The 21,018-nt window shown below is 33.6% G+C and overlaps 1 protein-coding gene across 1 annotated transcript; it reads right to left on the bottom strand.

Moving 5' to 3' along the window:
- Positions 1-10,777: 10,777 nt before the first annotated feature.
- LOC110107042 (histone-lysine N-methyltransferase ATXR6) lies at positions 10,778-13,291 on the bottom strand. Its single transcript, XM_020837181.2, has 5 exons — positions 13,024-13,291; positions 12,633-12,934; positions 12,454-12,554; positions 11,267-11,479; positions 10,778-11,030 (listed from the first exon to the last, which is right to left on the bottom strand). The coding sequence occupies exons 1-5, from the start codon at positions 13,271-13,273 to the stop codon at positions 10,871-10,873; spliced, it is 1,026 nt and encodes a 341-aa protein (XP_020692840.2). The 5' UTR covers positions 13,274-13,291; the 3' UTR covers positions 10,778-10,870.
- Between the last annotated feature and the right edge of the window lie 7,727 nt (positions 13,292-21,018).

The following is a 21,018-nucleotide window of genomic DNA, read 5'->3' as shown; positions in this document are numbered from 1 at the left end:
TCCGGATAACATATCGCATGTCTTGCCCAGAATAATTAATCTTTTAGAACAAACTTTTTTTACAAAAAGACAAAAGAAAATCATTTTAGAAAATACTATCATAAATAAAAGATTAGATAAATATTAAAAAAAGACACATGTGTTAAAACAAGAAGCATATTATTATACGGCGTGTTATATTATATATATATATATTATATATATATATTATATATATAATGATTTTAAGATTTTATTGAAGCTCAATATCAATATATATTTACATATATGTATTTCAATAATATGAAATAAAAATATAAATAAAATTCTAAAGGGCATTCTTCTAGTATTTTTTAGGGTCTAGGCGCTAGGCAAACAAGCTGGCATTTTCCTAGTTTCCAAGTGTCCAATGCCATCTAATTATTATATATTATAAATAAATTAATTCACTATTACATATTATCAAATCAAGAATATTTATATATGTGATTCAATCATTAAAAAATTTAATAAATATCAAGAATTTTAATAATTAGCATTAAAAAAATAGTATTCACACTTGTTGCGGGCTAGAATATACGCGGCGATAGAGTTCTGTAAATTCACGTAACTTGAGCATTGTACTAATATTCAGTACACAAACAGAAAAGAAAAATGAAACCAGGATTTTTACGTGGAAATCCAAAAAGAGGGAACAAAAAACCATGGGGCCCATCGCTCAGTTGAAAAGTTATACTAGTGTGCGTAAATTATAAGAAGCTATTCGTCCCACAAGTTAGGACAATCAGATTTACAATAAAGTTTTTCTGAAATTGAAACAAAAGTTTCACGAAGTTGTGCGATAATCCCGGCGTTTCCCGAATGATCCGGGCAGGAGGTTTCCGGCGGTATTCATGGCTGGCGGAAAGAAACTCCGGCGGTGTCGAGGAGGAGCTGATTTCTTCCTTTTCCCCTTCTCTTCCCTTTTCTTATTCTCTCTTCTTCTTATTTGGGTTCCCTCTTGTGAAGAATGAGAGCTCTATTTTATGTTTTATGGATGGCATAGCTTGTGATAGATGTGAGATCGATGGCGAATAGGGAGTGATCGATGGAGGCCGATACTGAATTCTTCGATCGTGCATCGTTCGTTGGGACATTTGAAGAACTTAATGACTGTCGAAATTCGGTGATCTTGGTGTTCGTTGGATTTGCCTCGCCGAAGCCGTTCGATTCGAGCTATTAAGCTCTGTTAAAATCGGAGTCCGTTTAGTAACTCAAATTGTTGATTGTTGAACCTTTTCCAACAACGCTTCGTAGTCTTTCGATCTCAGATCATTTGGCCTCGATTGGTGAATTGGTGTTCGTTGGTTCGTATTTCCAAGACGCTCAGTTTGACTATTAAGCTCGCTGAAATTTGGAGTTCGGGTGCTTCCGGATTTTAATTTTTTAAAAGTTTTTGGGTGCGGTTTTGCATCAAGATTCGATGCCCAATCAGACCCAATTCATGATAATGTAATTCAAACAACCAGTTCAACTCAACATCAAGCCTTATCCCACTACGTGGGTCGGCTAACATGAATCCTTTTTCTCCATTGTGTATATTAAAGGTTAAATTCTCGTTTAAATCTAATTAAAGAAAGCGTCATTCCTAATATTTTTCTAACCAAGTCTTTTTAGGTCTACCCCTTACCTTTCTTAACATTAAGTCAAATCTAATACCGACCTCTACTCTCCTAACCGGTCATCACAGGTCGCCGTTTTATGTTGACAAACCATCTAGGGCCGACTTTCTCTAATCTTATCTTTATTGAGCTACTCCAAACCTTTTCACCTATATGCTCATTTCGTATCCTATCTCTAAGCGTAAAGCCACTCATCCACCTGAGCGATCCTCATCTCAACCACACTAACTTAGTATTATGCTATCTTAAAGGTCCAACATTCGGCACCATAAAGCATTGCTGACCTCACTACCATCTTATAGGAATTTTCCCTAAGTTGAGGGGGTACATTCTATCACATAAACAAGCCCGATGCATTCCTTCCACTTCAAACCAATTCCAACTTGATCTACTGATAATTATCCCCATCTATGTTCACCATCACCTTCTGACAATAAGATCTAAAATATCTAACACTGTACTCTTATTAATGACTTGATCGCCCAAAGTTACAATCCCCTCACTAGGTCTATTGCTACTAAAATTACACTCCATAATGATGTATCAACACTCATTATTTTAATAAAAATATAAAAAATAATAGTAATGTGATTTATTATTTATTTTTGAAATAAAGATAATGGGATTTTTTTTTTCTTATAATTTAGTTTATAATATTTTAATCAAATTTTTATTATGATACTTTTTTAAAAAATAAATATTAATTTTTTTTATATTACATTCAAAATAGTTGTTATTTTTTTTCTTTTTCATTTGCACCTTTAATTTTTTAATCTAAATATTGCTGCTCTTATAAAAAATTATGCATAAAATAATTTTAACATCACTTTTCTATATGGATCAGTCATCCACAGTTATTTGAAGAATTTTGTATTTTTTAGTGAAACTTAATGTTTCTTTAAATTTAATATTTAAATTCAAATAATATTATTTTTTGTTAAATTAAGCACCACAAAGGAGGTAAGGTTACCGCTATTCTTCCAACCCACGTGGGTTCCTCCGTAGTAGTTAAAGGAAGAGTAGATCTTGATTACAGCTTTCGCTGGAAGGTTCCACGTTTGACTGAACAAGTCTTGAATGTTCATTTTACATTTTATTATTTTTTTACACTTTAAATAAGTTAATGTCAGCTGTTATTTTTAAAAATATGGCTTATTTTTTCACAAAATTTAATATTTAATTAATAATTCAAAATTAATATTATTTGAATTATCATTTAGTTTATTTTGAATTAAATTATTGCTCTATTTTTAATTATAGATTAATCACAACTAAAACATTTATGAAAATAAAATAAAATTTCTCCCTTTTTCAATGAATTCAAACAATTAAAGCATTATTTTGCAAGTTTTTTTAAACTCTAATGATTTTCAAGTCAATGAAAAATTCTTTTATTATGAAAAAGTAAATGATATGTAACTCATCTTAATCGGCTGGTTGAGGGCTTTGAGGAATAAGAAAGACGTGTTAAATTCGAAGCTTGCATATGCGATGCGCATATACAGTTTATTTTGTGTTACGGTCGAATATGAGTTGTCATTTGATTATAATTCAATCTCTGCTTAAACGGATCATGTTTTAGCGAACTTGGACATTTTTTTATTAATGGTCATATTTTGATTAAACAAGTCATATTGATAATTGATATTAGAAAATAGCACAATCTATATAATAAATTGGTTGTATTAAGTCAAATATATTGAACCATATGATAAATAGATCGGATTTGGTTTAGTATATTCGGGTTGGGTTAACCTTAGATCTGACCCGAACCCAATTTCACACCTCTAGCAACAAATAGTGAATTTTACATGTTTATAGGCTGAAATGAAAAAAAAAAGGGGGGGGGGGAAAATAAACCCTAAATTACATGAAAGATTGAGTATCTCACCAACTCTTATTGACTTTTTTTTTTTTGAAATTGCTGTTTAGCTGCTTTTTGTGACCAATTTTAGGTAGGTCAGCCATTTTAGGTGCAATGTAATTTATGTCGGCTTAGATATTTGATCAGTCAAGCTGAACCTAAATTAGTATTTTATTTTAATTACTTGTAGGTCTAAAACTAGCCTTTATTCATGTGAGCCTAAATTCAACAGGCCAAAACCCATTTCTTATAACAATAATAATTATTATTTTCTTAAATAACATTTAGCCTTTGGGATTGCATCTTTTGAGGTAAATATTTTGAGTTTTATTTAAGCTTTTGAAATAAAATTGATATATCCTCAAAAAATTATCTTGATCGGGCACGAATCTTGAGGCAAAATCAACCTGGAAACTTCAAAAATTAAATTAGGGATCACATGAAGTACGATTTCAGCAAACTTATAGTCAAACTGAGTGTTTCAGAAATACGAACCCAACGACATCAAATTCAATTCAATCCGAGCCTAAATGAGTCGAAATCAAGGACCCGAAGCGTTGTTGGAAAGTTCAAACCATAATTCGAGTTACCAAACGGCTTCCAAATATGACGTTCTTATAGTCGAATCGAGTGGCTCGACGAGACGAATCCAATGAGCCCAAGATCGCCGAAAACATCATTAAGACCTTCAAATATCTGATAAACGGTGCATGATCAAGGGATTCAATATCGGTCGTCCATTCGACCACTCCCTATTTGCCCATGATTTCACACCTATTTACAAGCTATGCCACTCCAAGAAATCTATAAATAGACCCCTCATATCTCATGAGAGGGAGCCAAAGCAAGGAGAAGGCCCAAGCAAGAAGAAGAAGAGAAGGATATGAGGGAAGAAGCTCCTCCTCAACCACCGCCGGAATTCTACCCGACATTCAAGTGACGCCGGAATTCCACTCGACTTTCAAGTGACGTCGGAATTTCGGCCGACTTCCGCCTGACTTTTAAGTGATGCCGGAATTCTGCCCAAACTCTAAGTGATGCCGGGATTCTGCCCAAGTGACGTCGGAATTCCGCCCGACCTCCGAGTGACATCGGAATTCCACCCGACCTTCAAGTAACGTCAGAGTTTCACTCGAACTTCAAGTAACACCGGAGTTCTCCCCGAATACCATCTAAGACCGTAGTTCTCCTCGGCTACCAACTGACGTAGGACTTCTACCCGACGTCGGACCTCCGTTTTTTGCGAAATTTCTACCTGATGCTGGACTTCTGCCAATTGTTGGACTTTCACCAGACATCTATCTGATGTTGAATTTCTATCCATTGATGGTCTTCTACTAGACGTCGTCTTTCTGACCTCCGTCGTCAGACAACGGTTCTTTCGACCTCCATTGCCCGCCGACTACGACCCTTCAGACTTACGTCGTCCGCCGACTACAGTTCTTCCTACCTCCGTCGCTCATCAACTACGGTCTTTCGGACTTACGTCGCCCGCCGACTACGGTCCTTCCGACCTCCGTTGCCCATCGACTACGGTCCTTCAGACTTACGTCGCCTGCTGACTACGGTCCTTCCGACCTCCGTTTCCCGCCGACTACAATCCTTCCGACTTACGTCACACACCGACTACAGTCCTTCAGACCAAACAAACACATAAACAATGATGCTTTGTATTATCACAATGTAATGTACTCTCTAAGATGTACATCAAGCTAAGGCCTTCTCCTGAGAAAGGACCTCCTTTGTAATCAAATACAATACTGGTGGATTCATTCTTACTAAGCTAGGCCCCGTGGTTTTTCCCCCTTTTTAGGGGGTTTTCACGTAAAAATTTTAGTATCTCCTTTAAATGCTGCACCCTTTCTCTCTATCTATGTGTGCGCTGGATCTTCATACAAAAATATTTAATTGGTAGAAAATAGATGTGGTTTTTTTTTTTTTTTTAAAATAAAGAGTTGTATTTTAAGTCATCTAATAAAGTATTAGGAATTTTGACAAAAAATAACTAAAATTTCGGAACAAAAAACTTTGCTCGCTAATCGACACCAAATATAATATTTCTCAGGCCTTTCTTATTTGACATCAGCGTCATATCATTTTCATTTCAGCCAGCAAACATCAATGTCTGCAGCCACTTGAACATTGTCGCCCAACTCACCAGTCGGCTGATGCATATTACATTTGTTGCTCGGTTTCCTTCAATGGTTGTTAATTGATTCTAACTCCCATCATCCCTCATTGTTTAATTAGGGTTTTCCACGACTCTTATTATGATAACCCGAAAACGAAATGTGTCGAAAAAAATTGAATTTCTGTTTGAACTAGTGTGCAGTGGTGTTGTGCTCTGGAATGTTGTGGCGCTAGGGTAGAGAGCACAGCGATGCCAAAAATTGCTAATGCGGAGTTTCTGTCTCTACTCCTGAATTTGACATGCAGCACTGAGTCTGAGCGCTGCAGAGCTAAGCCAATAACAATATATATATATATATATATATATATAATTCTTTCCACTGCCTCTCCCTCACTCATTCGGTTGGCTTGCATAAAAAGAATGAAAGGGAGAGGGAGGATATAGAAGTGAATTTAAGGCATTTTCATTCTGTTGATTTTGTTCATAAAGTTTTTCTGATGTTTATAAGTAACTTAAATCTCATTTTTAGCTTTCAATGATTTTGAGTTTGAAAGACTTCTTCTTTCCTAAATCGAAAAAAATATATTATCTTCTTATTCATCGAGCTTTTACCGTGTAACTTTTTGTACACAATAGATATGAAATTTTATGAACATTTTAACTATAATATTATCAATATCTACTTGGTTTAATGAAAGTTATGATTTTTTGCAACTATAAGATAATATATAGATTTCATTTCATTTTATAGATATTGCATTTTGGATAACATTTCAGCGTATCAAATTATATTTCATATTAATGAATGTGGCATTGGCAATAAAAGCAAGGAAGGCTAGCTTTCAATACTATAATTAATTCAGCTTGATTGTTAAAACGTGATACCCTGCATAGGAGGGTGGGCCGATATGTTTTTCTTTAAAGATGATTTGTATTGTTATCCTAGTTATAACCTGTAACTGATGATTGATTACACCAATGAGCAAAGAGTGACAACTCTTTATTAATTTAATGAAGCCATCTTAATCATAATTGATTAATTTAATAAGTTATAATTGATATGATTGTTGATCAAATACGAAGCAATTAGGATAAAAGATATTGAAAACACTACATTAAAACTGAATGTCATGTCTTGCTCAATCATACATTGATGCATGCATATATTAATAACACTGATAGATTGATTTATACATCACTGCTTTAATGATTTACTGATCCTCATGCTTATTATCGATTCTTAAATTCATTATAATGATTTTTGTCATTTTGATCCTTACAAGATAAATGCTCATTAATGAGACTGAATGTTATTGATTAGATTGATTTAACTGAACATGCATATTGATTTTTTAAGCCACCAACCACTACCATTTAGAACTTTAAGCTATATTCATTTTAATTCAAGCTAAAAAACAAAGAAAATCATCATTTATTTTACAATTATCATAACAATTCATAAATATTTCAAATATACTGTATTCTTTTTAAACTATATTTTTTTCATATATTGTTGTATTTTGTACTCTTAATTTTAAAACAAATGAAATAAAAACTTAGCATATATATATATACTTATTTCAAAATTAATTTGAAAATATAAATTTGATAAAGCAGCCGACCAATTCATTTTTTTTCCTATTCAGCCCAAATTAATTGAATTAATTATTTGGGACAGAATTTATAACAGGCTGGATGCATGGAGATAATCCTTTAATAATTTAATTAACCCTTACCATATAATTTTTTATTTACATATCTATTATCTAAATTTTATTTTTTTTTTAAATAATATTTTAATTATATAAAAACATTTTCATAAACAATATGCTTCATTTTAAAAAAGTCCATATTCTTAAAATTCTAAATCTTAGATAAATAAATATATGTGAAATATAAGATATTTATATAAATCACCTGATTGTGAACCATTAGCAGCCACTTACATTTTATATATATTTCTTGTCATGAGATTACCTCAGTATATTTCTGTCATTAATGATGCCGGCTGTCACAGCTCATTTACAGAAAGACGCCCTATAATAAAACAAATACGATGCAAAGGAATTTGACAATAAAAAGTGAATGACTTGCAATAAAATAATTCTTAATGTAAAAAAGAAAAAAAGAATCACGTGCCTTATAAACTAGGAGCTTCTCCAAATCATGTGATCAAGTCCCCTTGTATTCACATGAATCAATCAATAATAAATGTAATTGTTTGAGAGAGAGTGATGATTTTAATATTGTTTTTAGGATCACAACTAATAAGATATTTTAGCTTAATTTATATTTAATGGTGTGTCATATGTGTATATGTGTAACAACTGAAATGATTTTTTTTTTATGTCTCTATAGAGAAGAAGATGAGAGATCTATCATATAGCATAGAACCCTAATTTTATGATCAATTATATATATAAAAAAATATTCTCATAAAATTGATACTTCTAACCAATATAGCATTACATGGTGGTTTATCACTTTTTAACCGTCATGATATGTTCATACATGTTGTGATAGATTGAGAGATCTTCATAGTGGTAACAACCCAAACTTTTAACTATCAAGATATTATCAACTTTTACCTAAAGGCCTCACGATTTAATCATGTTCGTATAATAACTTTCCAGAAGGTCACCTATCCCAAAATTTCTTCAAGATGAGCACGTTTAACTGTAAAGTTTTTTAAATAAAATTGTAATCATTACATCAAAAAGCATTTCGATATTTAAGAGTTTAGTTTTTTTTTTAAAGAGATTTCATAATCTCCCTAACTTAAGTAACTCACATCCTTTTGAGCAACTTTATTCTAAAAACATCCAACATACAATTAAGATTCTAGAGATATTCTTTACAAGTTCAAGTGATGACCACATCTCATACAAGTTTCAAAAGATGGCTCCCATGGTACAACACTTTGTTTTGTATGACACTTAATTCCTATCTTTCGCCTAATGTATTATTCTGATACCATTAGTAACAGCCCAAATTCTTAAATATTAAAATATTATTCGCTTTAACCTGAGGGTCTCACGATTTTGTCATCTTGATAATCTCAAAAGGTCACTTATCCCAAGATTTTTTCTGAAAAAGCACGCTTAATTGTGAAATTTCTTAAATGAAATTCCAACTACTACACAAAAATACATCTCTATTTAAGAGTTTAACTTTTTTTACTTATCACAATAGTAGCTTCAACATTAATTCCACCAATGATAACATCATTAATCACTTAAATGACACTTAGACTATTAAGGGTTCAATCATTAGTTGTTTGTTAATGTGATGGCTATATAAAAATTCTTCTAAATGACACTATCAAAATTCAATAATCATTTACTATGATCATTATGATAGAGTTAGAACTTTTATTTCTTTTATCATAAACCTTCTTTCTCTTCATGAATATGAACCATGATCATGAAAGAGATTAGATTTAGAGATCTTTTGAAATCTTATTATAAGCTACCATAGAAGATGAGAAAGGTGAGATAATTCTACCTATTATTATGATCATTCCCTCCTTACAAATGGTCATCTTGAGGAAAGACAAATAGTTGTTTCTATAGCCATCTTGGGACAACCATTTGTCTTTCCCTTCTCACCTTGGGAAATGTTTCTATTATTATATACATCTAATGGTAAGAATTAAATATGATCACATAAACATTGTTATATTCTAACATTTTTTGCAAGAATTCAACTATAGAGTCAAAAAAGTTCTTGATAATAACTTTAAGTTTCATTTAAGACAACTTTCTTATTGCTTTCTAAATAGTTTTTTAATATAAAAATTTCTCAAATTAAAAATTTTTGTACCAAAAAGTCATTTTAGAAAGCAATATAAAATTGTTCCAATCAGAGGCTTTATTTAGATAACTTTCTTAATGATTTTTAAAACAATCTTTTAGTACAAAAATATTAATTCAAAAAAACTGTATTAAAAAAATATTTTAAAAAACAATAAAAAAACTATCTCAAACAAAGCCTAAATTAATTATCCTCTTATACATATTAAGCTTTGTACATTTAAAATTTACAAGAGATCATTCCTTCATAATTTGTAGGGCTTAGGATTCTAGTGAATGTGAGTTATCTAAATAAAAAGGATGATTAACTTTAATGATTGCCCATTGATAAGCATGAGGACATGCCAGCTTAGGCTTGAGGAGGTAAACAAAAAGGTGATCTAGCTTTTGGTAGGAAACATTAATTATTGGATAATAATCTAAACTAATTGGCCTAATGGCTTAGACTAACCTAATCATTTGAAGAGCAAGATTGGAGATCTCTCCAATTTGATGCATAGAGTTGACATTGTCATTATAAAGAGAAGGAAAGAAAAAACCTTTAGTGCTGCTATACATTGTGAAAAGTTTTTCTTTTTTTTGGATACGGGATATCCATCCGCTGCCACCCTCGAAAAGGCGTTTGGCAGCTTAACTAATCCTTAGTTGACCTAGAAGATGCACCCACCCAAAAAATCCCTTGTTCCACACTTGATTGGGCCTCACTTAAGAGGCAGTGTCGCTCGAGGGGAATAGAGCACGGTAGGTTAAAACTTTCCTTATAATAGAGAGGATTTCTTATAAATAGTACTTGAATAAATAGTGTTCAAACGACCACTCACTGGTTTTATGATGAAAGAAAAATATCCCTCTAATAGATGAGAAATTATTATGTACGCAATCCAAACGCAAAATTGTGTTCAAATGCTGCATATTTATTGCTTATTTCACTGCGTATTTTTTGATACATTATGTTTTCTACATATTTTTTGCGTATTTTTTGTGTATTTAGTGAGTATTATTTATTTGCTAATTATTTACCACGAAAAAATTATGTCTAAAAAAATACGCAACAAAATAAGCAGTGTGTACACACATCCGAACACGTTCGGATTGTGTACACAATAATTTCTCCTAATAGATAAGTATTAATGTGCAAATAACATAAAAAAGAGAACAAAATCATTTATTATGATTTGACTAAAGGAGAAATAATAAAATTATCAAGCACAAAAAAAAAAGCAAAAAAGATAAAAAAAATGCAACCCCTTTCTTTAAAATGATGATTAGAATTCAAGACTCAACAAATTAAAAAGGTTGCTTTCAAAGATCAAAGGGCATTATTGGCCCAATTGGGTCAAGAATCCCCCAATACAGCATGAAAAAATAGCATTTTGCTTTCCATATAACATGCTCAAATTAGTGAACAAAATGTTTTTTTCCCCTAAACAAAATGATGTGTAGGGTACTCCTGTTCATGACCGTTGTAATCATAGTATAATCTCTCACCTTTAGAAATATCTCTATTAGCAACAAGCAGAACCCTGCACTCGCAATCAACATCATACCTCACACATTTCAGATTTTGCTTCTTCTTCCCTTCCCTGATTGCCAAAAAAAAAAAAAAAATCATATCTTATAAGAATCACCAAAACATAGGTTTCGTTGCAAAACATAGGTTTCGTTTGGGATGACTTTTTTGCTGCTTCTTAAAACAGCCTTCTAGTAAAAAATTTTAATTTTTTACTAAAAAACTGCTTTTAGAAGCAGTAAAAAAGCTGCCCCAAATGCAGCCATAACAAATGTATAATCCAAAGTAAACAGATAGAAATTTGATTACTGTGTGTAATTGTTGATTCCATTGATGTAACGAGCGATGTTGCTGTGCTTATCAGGGCAAATTACAAGACTTCTTGATGGATTCTTAGCTGAGAGCAAAGTCATCATACTGTCTCCATCGTCATGCTTCCTGTTCTTTAAGAAATCAACATCACCAACATATTCAGTGATTATTGTTAGATCCTTGATGAACTTATCAGCCTCTACTGTAAACCTGCAATCATACGATACCAAATTCAAAAGTCCGTTCAGATTATAGATTCATATTTAAATAAATAGTTCTCATGATTAAGAATAACAAACGAATTTTTTGAAAAAAGAATAGCTTGCATTCCTACAAATCTAACATAAAATAGGATTACATACTCTTCTAATTGTCATTAAAAAGTAAATAAACATTAATAGCAAAATCTAACTAGTGAAATTTAAATAAATACCACAAAATTCTTATGCATTTAAATACCACAAAATCGAACCGGGCAATGAATCGAAAGAAGGAGAGATTAGTGATTTGATAGTTTGACCGAGGTAGACTTGACCAGAAAATTCTTACTAGGCTTGAGCTCGACTCGAGATTATAACTCAAACAACTCCTTTGAAAATTATTAGCTTGAGCTCGACCAGATTACTCAAATTTGTTTGAAAGGCTCAAGCTAACCTTTTAAAAAATTATTAAACATAAACTCTACTAGATTACCCAAGCTCATTTCAATTACTCGATTCATCTGAAAAGCTCAAGCTTAACTAAAGAAATAATTAAAAATATTTAGTATATATTTTATTATATTATTCTAAAATTAATTTTGAAATATATTTTACTTTAAATAAGTGGGTCAACAAACTTAATAATCAAATTAGGCTAAACTCAAGCTCGTACAATATATGAGCACAAGTACATGTTCGAGCATGAACTCTGTGGCTTGAAAAGTTAAACTTGTGAACTTGTTAATGAGTTGAGTTCAAACACACTAACAAGACAATTCAACTTACTTATACCTTTACTATTTGTTATCCTATTTTTTGGTAGTCTTTAAACACAATTTAACTTATTTTTTGTCAATGTCAAAAAATATTTTAGAGACTTAAATTTTTTTTTCTTTGGGATAAATTCGATAAATATGTTAAAGATATAAAAAGGAAATATCCTATCACAAGCTCTTATTGCAAATCAATTCAAAGATAACCTACCCTTCACAAGGATCAAAAACAACCAATAGAGGGGGGCATTCTCCTCTTTCCATCATTCTTTTGCACAAATTCAATGCTTCAGCGTCTTCCTTGGACAGCACCTGGGAACATTGAAATAAACAAAACCATTCAGGAATTTGATCGAACACCTACGGAATAAGTGGTCCAACAACCTTTACCTGCATCCCTCCATGCTCAAGTTCAGCACGATTAGCCGATCTGGGAGCCATTCCAGGACAATAAGTTAGTTTGTCGCTGAAGACGGCACCCGTTGTCGTCAATGCCGTGGCAAGAGAAGCCATTTGTTCCATTCTTCTTTCTGAGCTCTCACTCGGGCTGTAGGGCAGCATCTTCCTTTTCTTTTTCGCCACCACTATAACTCCTTGCCGCTTCTTCCGTTTTCGGCTCTCTGGCTTCTCAAAGCCCGTAGATCTCTGGATCCGGAAGAAATCGACGATCTTCGTCTGGATCAGGGGAAACGCTGCAATGCAATCAAGAAACACACAGATCATTCTGAGAAAATAGAAGGATGCACAGAAGTGTTCAATATAGAAATGGTGAGAGAACTACGCTTGGGATTCTTGTTGGAAGAGCAAGAAGGGCAGAACCAAGAGCCGTAGGGCACGCAAGCGAGGATCGGGCGGAGACAGAAGAGGTGGAACCCAATATCGCACCCGTCGCAGAGGATGAGCTCGTCGGCACAGTCACCGGAATGGCACTTATTGCAGGCGATCGCATCAATGCGAGCTTCTTCGTAAACCTCCAAAGATCGAGCTTGCGTCCTTCGCCGGAAGGGGGTCTTGGGTGCTATAGCAGCCATAGAGAGAGAGAGAGAGAGAGAGAGAGAAATATTTATAGCTTTGATTTTCTTAGATAAATTCAAATATAATGATTTCAGATGTAGTGAAATATATGTAAAAATATTAAAAACTTAAGATAATTATATATTATTAGTAAAATAATTATTTTATGAAATTTATAATCAAATTGATAAGTGATAAATTTTTAAGTATATCTTCATGCAAATTTCATAAAGTTATCAAAAGTGATTGAGGGAGCATTTGTGTTCTTTAGGATTTTGTATATGACATAATATTTATTAGAGATTAATTAATTATAAAAATATTAGAACATGTAATTAATATTTATAGTATGAATCTATAGTCATTATTATTATAATATATACTCATTATTAACCATATATTTATTTATTATGCCTTCCCTTTATTAGTTTCCATTATTATTTGAATATAGATACTATTGTATCAATATATTATTAATTTACTAAAGAGTATTGAAATTCTAATTTTTTAATTATATCGCAATTAATTGTTTGTTCTTGATTAATCAACACAAGATTATGAATCATCAACACTTATTTTGATTAATGATAGGATGTTAAGCTCCTTTTGATTAGGGGTATAAATGAGTGGAGTTTGAGTAAACTCAAGCATGGTTTTGCTGTTTCGATAGTTTAGTGGTTTTGATTGAGGTTGGACCTCCTTAGGATCACGCTAAGCTCTCCGCCCAGTATAATTATGCTCTTGCCTACTTTATCGTCTTACCTATTTTTCCATTGAGTATATGTACTTTTGTATCATTCGTAGCCAATACCTCATTATTTTCTTTTAACACACAATCCATAAATCTTAGACATTTATCTAATATACCATCCAACTGGAACTCGCCTTTTGACACCCTAAATGATCTATGACAATAAAGATGGTAGTGGCGGCAATATTGCTAATGGCAGTACAATTAATGAGGACGAATAATTTCACCAACTTTTTTAAGTTCCATTGTGTCAGGTAGGTACCACTGAGGAAGAGTATAGCCACTTGCATTAGGGTTCAATTGAGAAGAAGAAGAGAGTGAAAACTGTATAATTTGATAAAATTAGCAACATTAGCATGTGCACTATTATTATATCCTTATCAAACTAGAGGTGGCTAGTAGTGGTGGGTGGAAGAAGCATCTCCACTATTCTCATGCAAAACCTATTTTCGAGCTATATATTTATTTATTTCTTCTGTTTTGTTTGATTGTATTGCATTATTTTGTTGTTGTGTTGTGCTATGCTTTTGTGTTTCCATTGAATGGATGCAACATTTCATTCCAACACAACTATGTATAAGTTGTGCATTGTTCTATTCAATTACATATTACATCCAATATTATAAACTTCTAATTCATTAGGGCTATAGAGCATTACGATGGTGAAGAGAAGTCAATTAGTGTTGCAAATATAGTTTGTTGATATATGTTTACAAACCGGTCAATTTACTCCTTATATTTGTTAAGGCTTTCACAATGATTATCTTAAGCTTCATTTGAGACAACTTCTTATTGCTTTGCACAACAGTTTTTTAGTATAAAAATTTATTAAAAGTAGAAAAAATAAATGACCAAAAGCTATCCCAAATGAAGCCTAGGACGACTTTCTTAGTGCTTCTTAAAGCACATTTTTAGTACTCAAATTAAATTTTTTGTACTAAAAATGCTGCTTTAAGAAACAATAAGAAAGAAATCCCAAATAAAGCCTTAGTGTCAAGCTATAAAAATTTAGGCAGAAAATGGATATGTTGTTTGCATATTCTAATAATTGTGATGAGACAAGTACTTGGGACAAATAGCCTATCTTCTCATTCAACTTTGTTTAATGATTTTCATTCATAATGGAGCATGTTTGATTTTTTTTTTTTAGCTTCATTTGAAACATCAACCTGCCGGATTTTCAGGAAACGCCAGGAATTTACAGAATTTTGTAAACTTCCTGGGAGAAACAAATTGTATTCTGATTATCCCAACTTGTGGGACGAATCAACCATCTGTAATCTGCTAAATCACTAGTGAAACTTTACAACTGGGCGAGGCCCCTTGGTTTTTTCCCTTTTGTGGTTTTCCACGTAAAAACCTTGGTGTTCACTTTCTCTTTTCTGTTTGTGTGAGAAATACTCGTGCAACGCTAGGACGCGAATTTACAAACTCTACCGCCGCGTATATTCTCGCACGCAACAATATAGTATCAATAATTTTTAATAATGGTATAAATCATGGCTATATACCTTTTACAAATAATTCAAAAAATTATGTACATAAACATATTGTACATGTAATAGTGTCTTCTTAGGAGAGCATTATAAGAAAAGTAGCATAATTTCATAATTAATTTTAATTCTCTAAAAAAGTTTAATAGATAGTTAAATTAAGCTTTAAAATATTTAATTTCATATTTTTCTTTTATAAATCACTGCAATATAAATTTATAACATGAGCTATATATAATTCGGCAAAAGTTAACAATTTGGAGTTTTTATCTATAATTAGCTTTAAATACGGGAGAGGAAATCAAAAAAGTTTGTGAGATATGAGAAGAAAATTAAATGTACTCATAAAACAAATGACATAACCCTCATGATAAACATTGAGGACGGAAGAAAAATAAAGTGATAGTGATATGAGAAGAAAATCAGATGATCTCACAAAACAACTGATAATGCAACTCATTCTGATACGTTGGTTGTAATTCATCTTGATCTGGTGGCTAGGAGATTTGACTATAAACCAAGAGCTCTTTAATTCCAAGCTTTGCGTATGTGATGTGAGTGTAAATTCACCTTAAATGGCTCAAAAAGTCCCAAGAAAATTAAAATAACGACTCTAACATGATAAAAGATAGAGATCTAGTTCTTTCATGATTGAATTTCAACCAATTAGTTGCAACTAGGGGTGTTAAAATTGGGTTTTGGGTTGGATTCGGGTTGAATATGGAACTTATCCGGTTCAAACGGGTCGACCTTAACACGAACTGGTTATGTAAAAATGTCGGAAATTTAGACCCTGACCCGACCAATCTTGTTATCGGGTAGACCCTACCCAACACGGCTGGATGGCGAGACTACAGACGACGGGGCGGCCGGGCAGTCTACGCAACGCGTGGGTGGGAGCTAGCAGCCTCGGGCGGCGGGCATCTTCAGACGCGACGGGCGGACGTGCGTGGGCAGCCTCGAGTGCGGGCAGCACGAACGAGACGCAGGAAGCCTGACGCGGGTGTGGGTAGGGGTAGCGCGGTTATCTCGTTTCAAACGGTTTTTCGGGTTGACCCGTCGGATTTCAGGGTCAATCCGAACCCGATCCATTTTTTTTTCAAACGGGTCGCATTCGGGAACCCGAATCCGACCAATTTTGAAATCTGCTCAGGTCTAACCCAAAAAAATTTTCAGATTGGATTCCTGTTAGATTTTAGTGTAGTGTCAAATATTAACACCCCTAGTAGCAACATACACCACTAATGCATTTTATATGAGTATTCTAAGCACATCATATCATAGGGGACAGTATTGCCATAAGCATATCATAGAGGTCAATGTCATAAGCTTATTAGTGCTAACTGATGTAAGTTTCTTTCAGCTGTATGGTGTTCTACTTGCTTTCTCTATACGCTAGATTTCTGCATCAGCATTAGTAGAATCTGGATCAAACTGAGATAAGAAGAGTCGTTGACTAGTGCTGAGCTGGAGGGGTCAGGAACATTCTATATGACGAGGATAGCCAATAATAAAGTTGTTTTTGTCTCCTTAGCTTTATCCGATTGATGAATCAGCTACAGTATGCCTCCTGTATCGAAACTACTTTCTCTGTTGTTCCTTCTGTTCTCAGTCTTGATTCTTTCAGCCATTGACAAGCTTGCTGAGTGCATAAGATGCTTACTAGAGGTCCAGACAAGAAGCTTCCTTGAAGAATTTGAAAGAAGACTTTGGATGAATTCTGAGAGTTTTGAAATGAGACTACCATTTGAGCTAGAAAGGCTGAATTTGACTATTATTGATTGTGAGATCTACCTGTTTAAGTTCTGCTTTGAGTATGGTTGGGCCTTGAGTTCAGAACTTTCGAGATGATTCTATCTTAGTTAACTTCACTCTCAAAGAATGATTTAATTAATACATCATGAAGCTAGGCTATGAAGTTAGAGGAGATTTATTAAGCATAATAGAGAAGTTCCAGTAGTTTGAGTCACATCAATGGATTTCTGTCCTTTTTTTTTTGTTCTCTAGCAAAATATAAACTATTCTTTTGAATCAAGGGTTGTAGGTGAATGACAATAAATTATACTAAGAACATTAAGTGAAAGAGAGCAAAAAATTAGAGAGAGACAAAAAACTTTAGAGTGAGAAGCTTTGAGATTTCTGTAAAATAAGTTTGATTATAGAAAACCATGTTGAGTTCATCTCTGGAACCCCCTATTTGTAGATTTGGATTGGGGTTGTAGTGTTACATAGTCAGCTACATGAATATTTATATAGGAAAAAAATATATAATAATTGTATAGCCTAATCCAAATATTTGATTTGATGAAATTGTCTGTTGAGCTCCTAAAAAGTCATTAGCTTTGTCTGTATTAATGGTCAAATACCCGATAATTGATTTATAGTATCCCTTGTAAATCAAGTCATCCCTTTGAGAGTTGCTTGGGTTATCTTTATAGATTATACTACTTGGTTGGGTCAAGTTCTTAGGCTACAATCGTCTTCTTGAAGGCGAATTATTACGTCCGGTCACCGGACGTCCAGACATCCAATCCGGAAGCGCCACATCACCCAAATACACTGGGTCCCGGTATATTTGGGTGACGTGGCGCTTCCGGATTGGTTTCCGGACGAATCCGGACACTGGACGTCATAATTTCCCCTTCTTGAGACGAGTTTTTTTTATAGAGCGTCGAGTCTTTTTAATGTTGACACTGAGTGGATCAAGCCAGTTTGACTTGAACTACGTCAAATTAGCTTAAACTAGGCCGACTTCATTTGAGCTTGATTTTCTGAATATTTGGACGTACAAAGAAAAAGTTAAACATATAATGTTGAAAAAAAAAGGAGAAATTTACACACATAAGTAACTACACCAAAGCACCAAATAAACAACAAAATGGGACTAATGTCGTTACTGAAAACATTGAGAAGAGCAGGGAAGCACAGGCAATCATATCTCAACAAAATGCACTAATATTGTAATAAGATCGAGCAGCCAACAACCATTAAGAGCAGCATTAAAACATAAATAAATACAAGCAAGAAAGGCATGTTATGGACCTCATAGAGAGTTCCATAATACAATAATATTCTAAAGGGGTGAGACAGCTTGAGAGTTCCATAAGTGACTACCATTTTTAGTCCATCGCAATCAAATTTAGGCTTCGTTTTAGACGGCTTTCTTACAGCTTCTTAAAGCAGATTTTTAATTGCAAAATTTAAAATTTTACAATCAATTCGAACATAGTTCAAATAAGATATTATTTGAAAATTTATTAAATAGTTGAGTAGCGAGTTTGAATAAGCTTGATTCAATGTTCGACTTAACACGTCTAATTAAGAGATCGATCACACCATACAACACAACAAATTCAACCATTATATTGGTTGAATAATAATTGAACAATGTAGATATAATAAAGAGGGATCATAATTCATAACATATATAATACATCAAATTCTTCTATAGTACACCATATAAATATGCATAGCACAAGAAAATAAATATGAAGATGGTTGGCACTTACAAGTAACTCGACTATGACCTCCAACTCTGAATAGCGTTACTCTTTCCTAAGAATGAAATATTACTTATAGTTGATGCATAATTTGCATTGTCGTAGGAGGAGATCACAAGTGAGGCTTGTTTGGGAAGGCTTTCTTACTGCTTCATAAAGCAACTTTATGAAGCAGCTTTTTAGTACAAAAAATTTAAGAAATCTGCTTTAAGAAACAATAAGAAAGCTGTCCCAAACGAAGCCTGAATGTCCCAAATAGTAGAAACAATGGAACGAGAAATTAGGGCATGGTGGAGTCGGGATATTAAAAAATTGCGAATGGATTCGACTCTCGATGTTGCAAATGAACAATAAGCAATGCAGGAATAGTACCTTGAGACTCATGAAAGTATCGTTTGGGACGGCTTTTTTATTACTTTTTAAAGTAAATTTTTAGTAAAAAATTGTAATATGAAAAAAAATTTATTCTAATTAAAAAAAATATTTTATCCCTCATGAAGACTCTCTCTCTCTAAGCCCACACTGATAAGTGTTATTAATTACACTGTAGATGATTTATGGGGAAAAATCATGGGCCACACCCAGTCGACCAACGTGTTGAAATATAACGACGAACAAGAATCAGATGAAAATCCTGCGATGATCGGTGGTTGGATATAAATTTGATGTTAGTTGGCAACTTGTTGAAGTTAGACGGCAACGGCGTAAGTCGTAAGTTGGTGGCAGGGTAGAAATCCGGCAATGGTCAGTAGTCTGACGATGGTCAAGGAGGAGTTTGGTGGGAAGAGAACTCTAGTTTTTCTTTATGCCTTTTCTTCCTTCCTTCCTTCCTTGGGTCCCCCCAATAAAGAATGAATGGATTATTTATAATTTTTTTGTGAGTGAGATTATCAATAAATAGAAAGAAAATTGAATGCATGTTTAGAGTGGTTTGAATGGATGATCGATATTGATCCCCTTGATTTTGAATCGTTTACTGGGCAATTGAATGTTTTAATGATATCAGAATTCAGCGATTTTAGGCTCGTTGGATTCGTCTTGTTGAGCTACTCGATTCGAATATAAACATGTCATGTTTGGAAATTGTTTAATAATCCAATTTATGGTTTGAACCTTCCAAAGGCGCTTTGAGTCTTCGATTTGGACCCATTTGGGCTCAGGTTGAGTCCAATTTGGTGTCTTTGGGTTCGTCGTTTTGAGATGTTCAGTTCGACTCTATGTTTGCTAAAATCATAGTTCGGATGGTCCCAAATTTAATTTCATAAAGTTTCAGCTTTATGATATTGCCTTGAGATTTGTGCTCGATTAAGATATTTTTTTGATTATATATATTGTTGCGTCCTGAAGTATTCGAGGAGGTAGATAAATATATAGTTTAACATCTTAGTGTTGTACGAAGATCCAACACACAAGCAGATAAGAGAGAGGGTGAAGCGTTCATAAGAGATACCAAAGTTTTTACGTGGAAACCCCTAAAAAGGGAGAAAAAGCATGCGGTCTAGCCCAATTTGAATGAATCAACTAGTATTTATAGTTGATTACAAATGAGGCCCTTCCTTGGGAGAAGACCTTGGCTTGATGATACAAATTTACATCATATAGAGCGAATTACATGGTTTGAGTTACAATATAGACATATTTGTTTGGTCGGCACGACCATAATCGATATGATGGAGGCCGGAAAGACTGTTGTCTGGTGATGGAGGTCAGAAGGACCATAGTAGGTGATGTAGGTTGGAATGACCGTAGTCGACAGAAGACAGGGGGTTCGAAAGACCATAGTTGGCAAGAGTCCGGGAATCAGAAAGACCATTGTTTGGCAATGTAGACCGGAAGGATCATAGTAGGCGACAGAGGTTAGAAGGATCATAATTGGAAGGAGACCGGGGTGAGAAAGATTGTTGTTTGGTGATGGAGGTCATAAGGAACATTGTAGGTGATAGAGGTCGGATGGAACGTAGTCGGCAGGAGACCGGGGTCAGAAAAACTGTTGTCTAGTGATGGAGGTCGGATGGACC

The sequence above is a fragment of the Dendrobium catenatum genome, unplaced genomic scaffold (genome assembly GCF_001605985.2).
Source record: "Dendrobium catenatum unplaced genomic scaffold, ASM160598v2 fragScaff_scaffold_716, whole genome shotgun sequence".
Taxonomy (NCBI): Eukaryota; Viridiplantae; Streptophyta; class Magnoliopsida; order Asparagales; family Orchidaceae; genus Dendrobium; species Dendrobium catenatum.
Note: the sequence above shows the minus strand (reverse complement) of the source record. Positions and strands in the feature narration are given on the sequence as shown.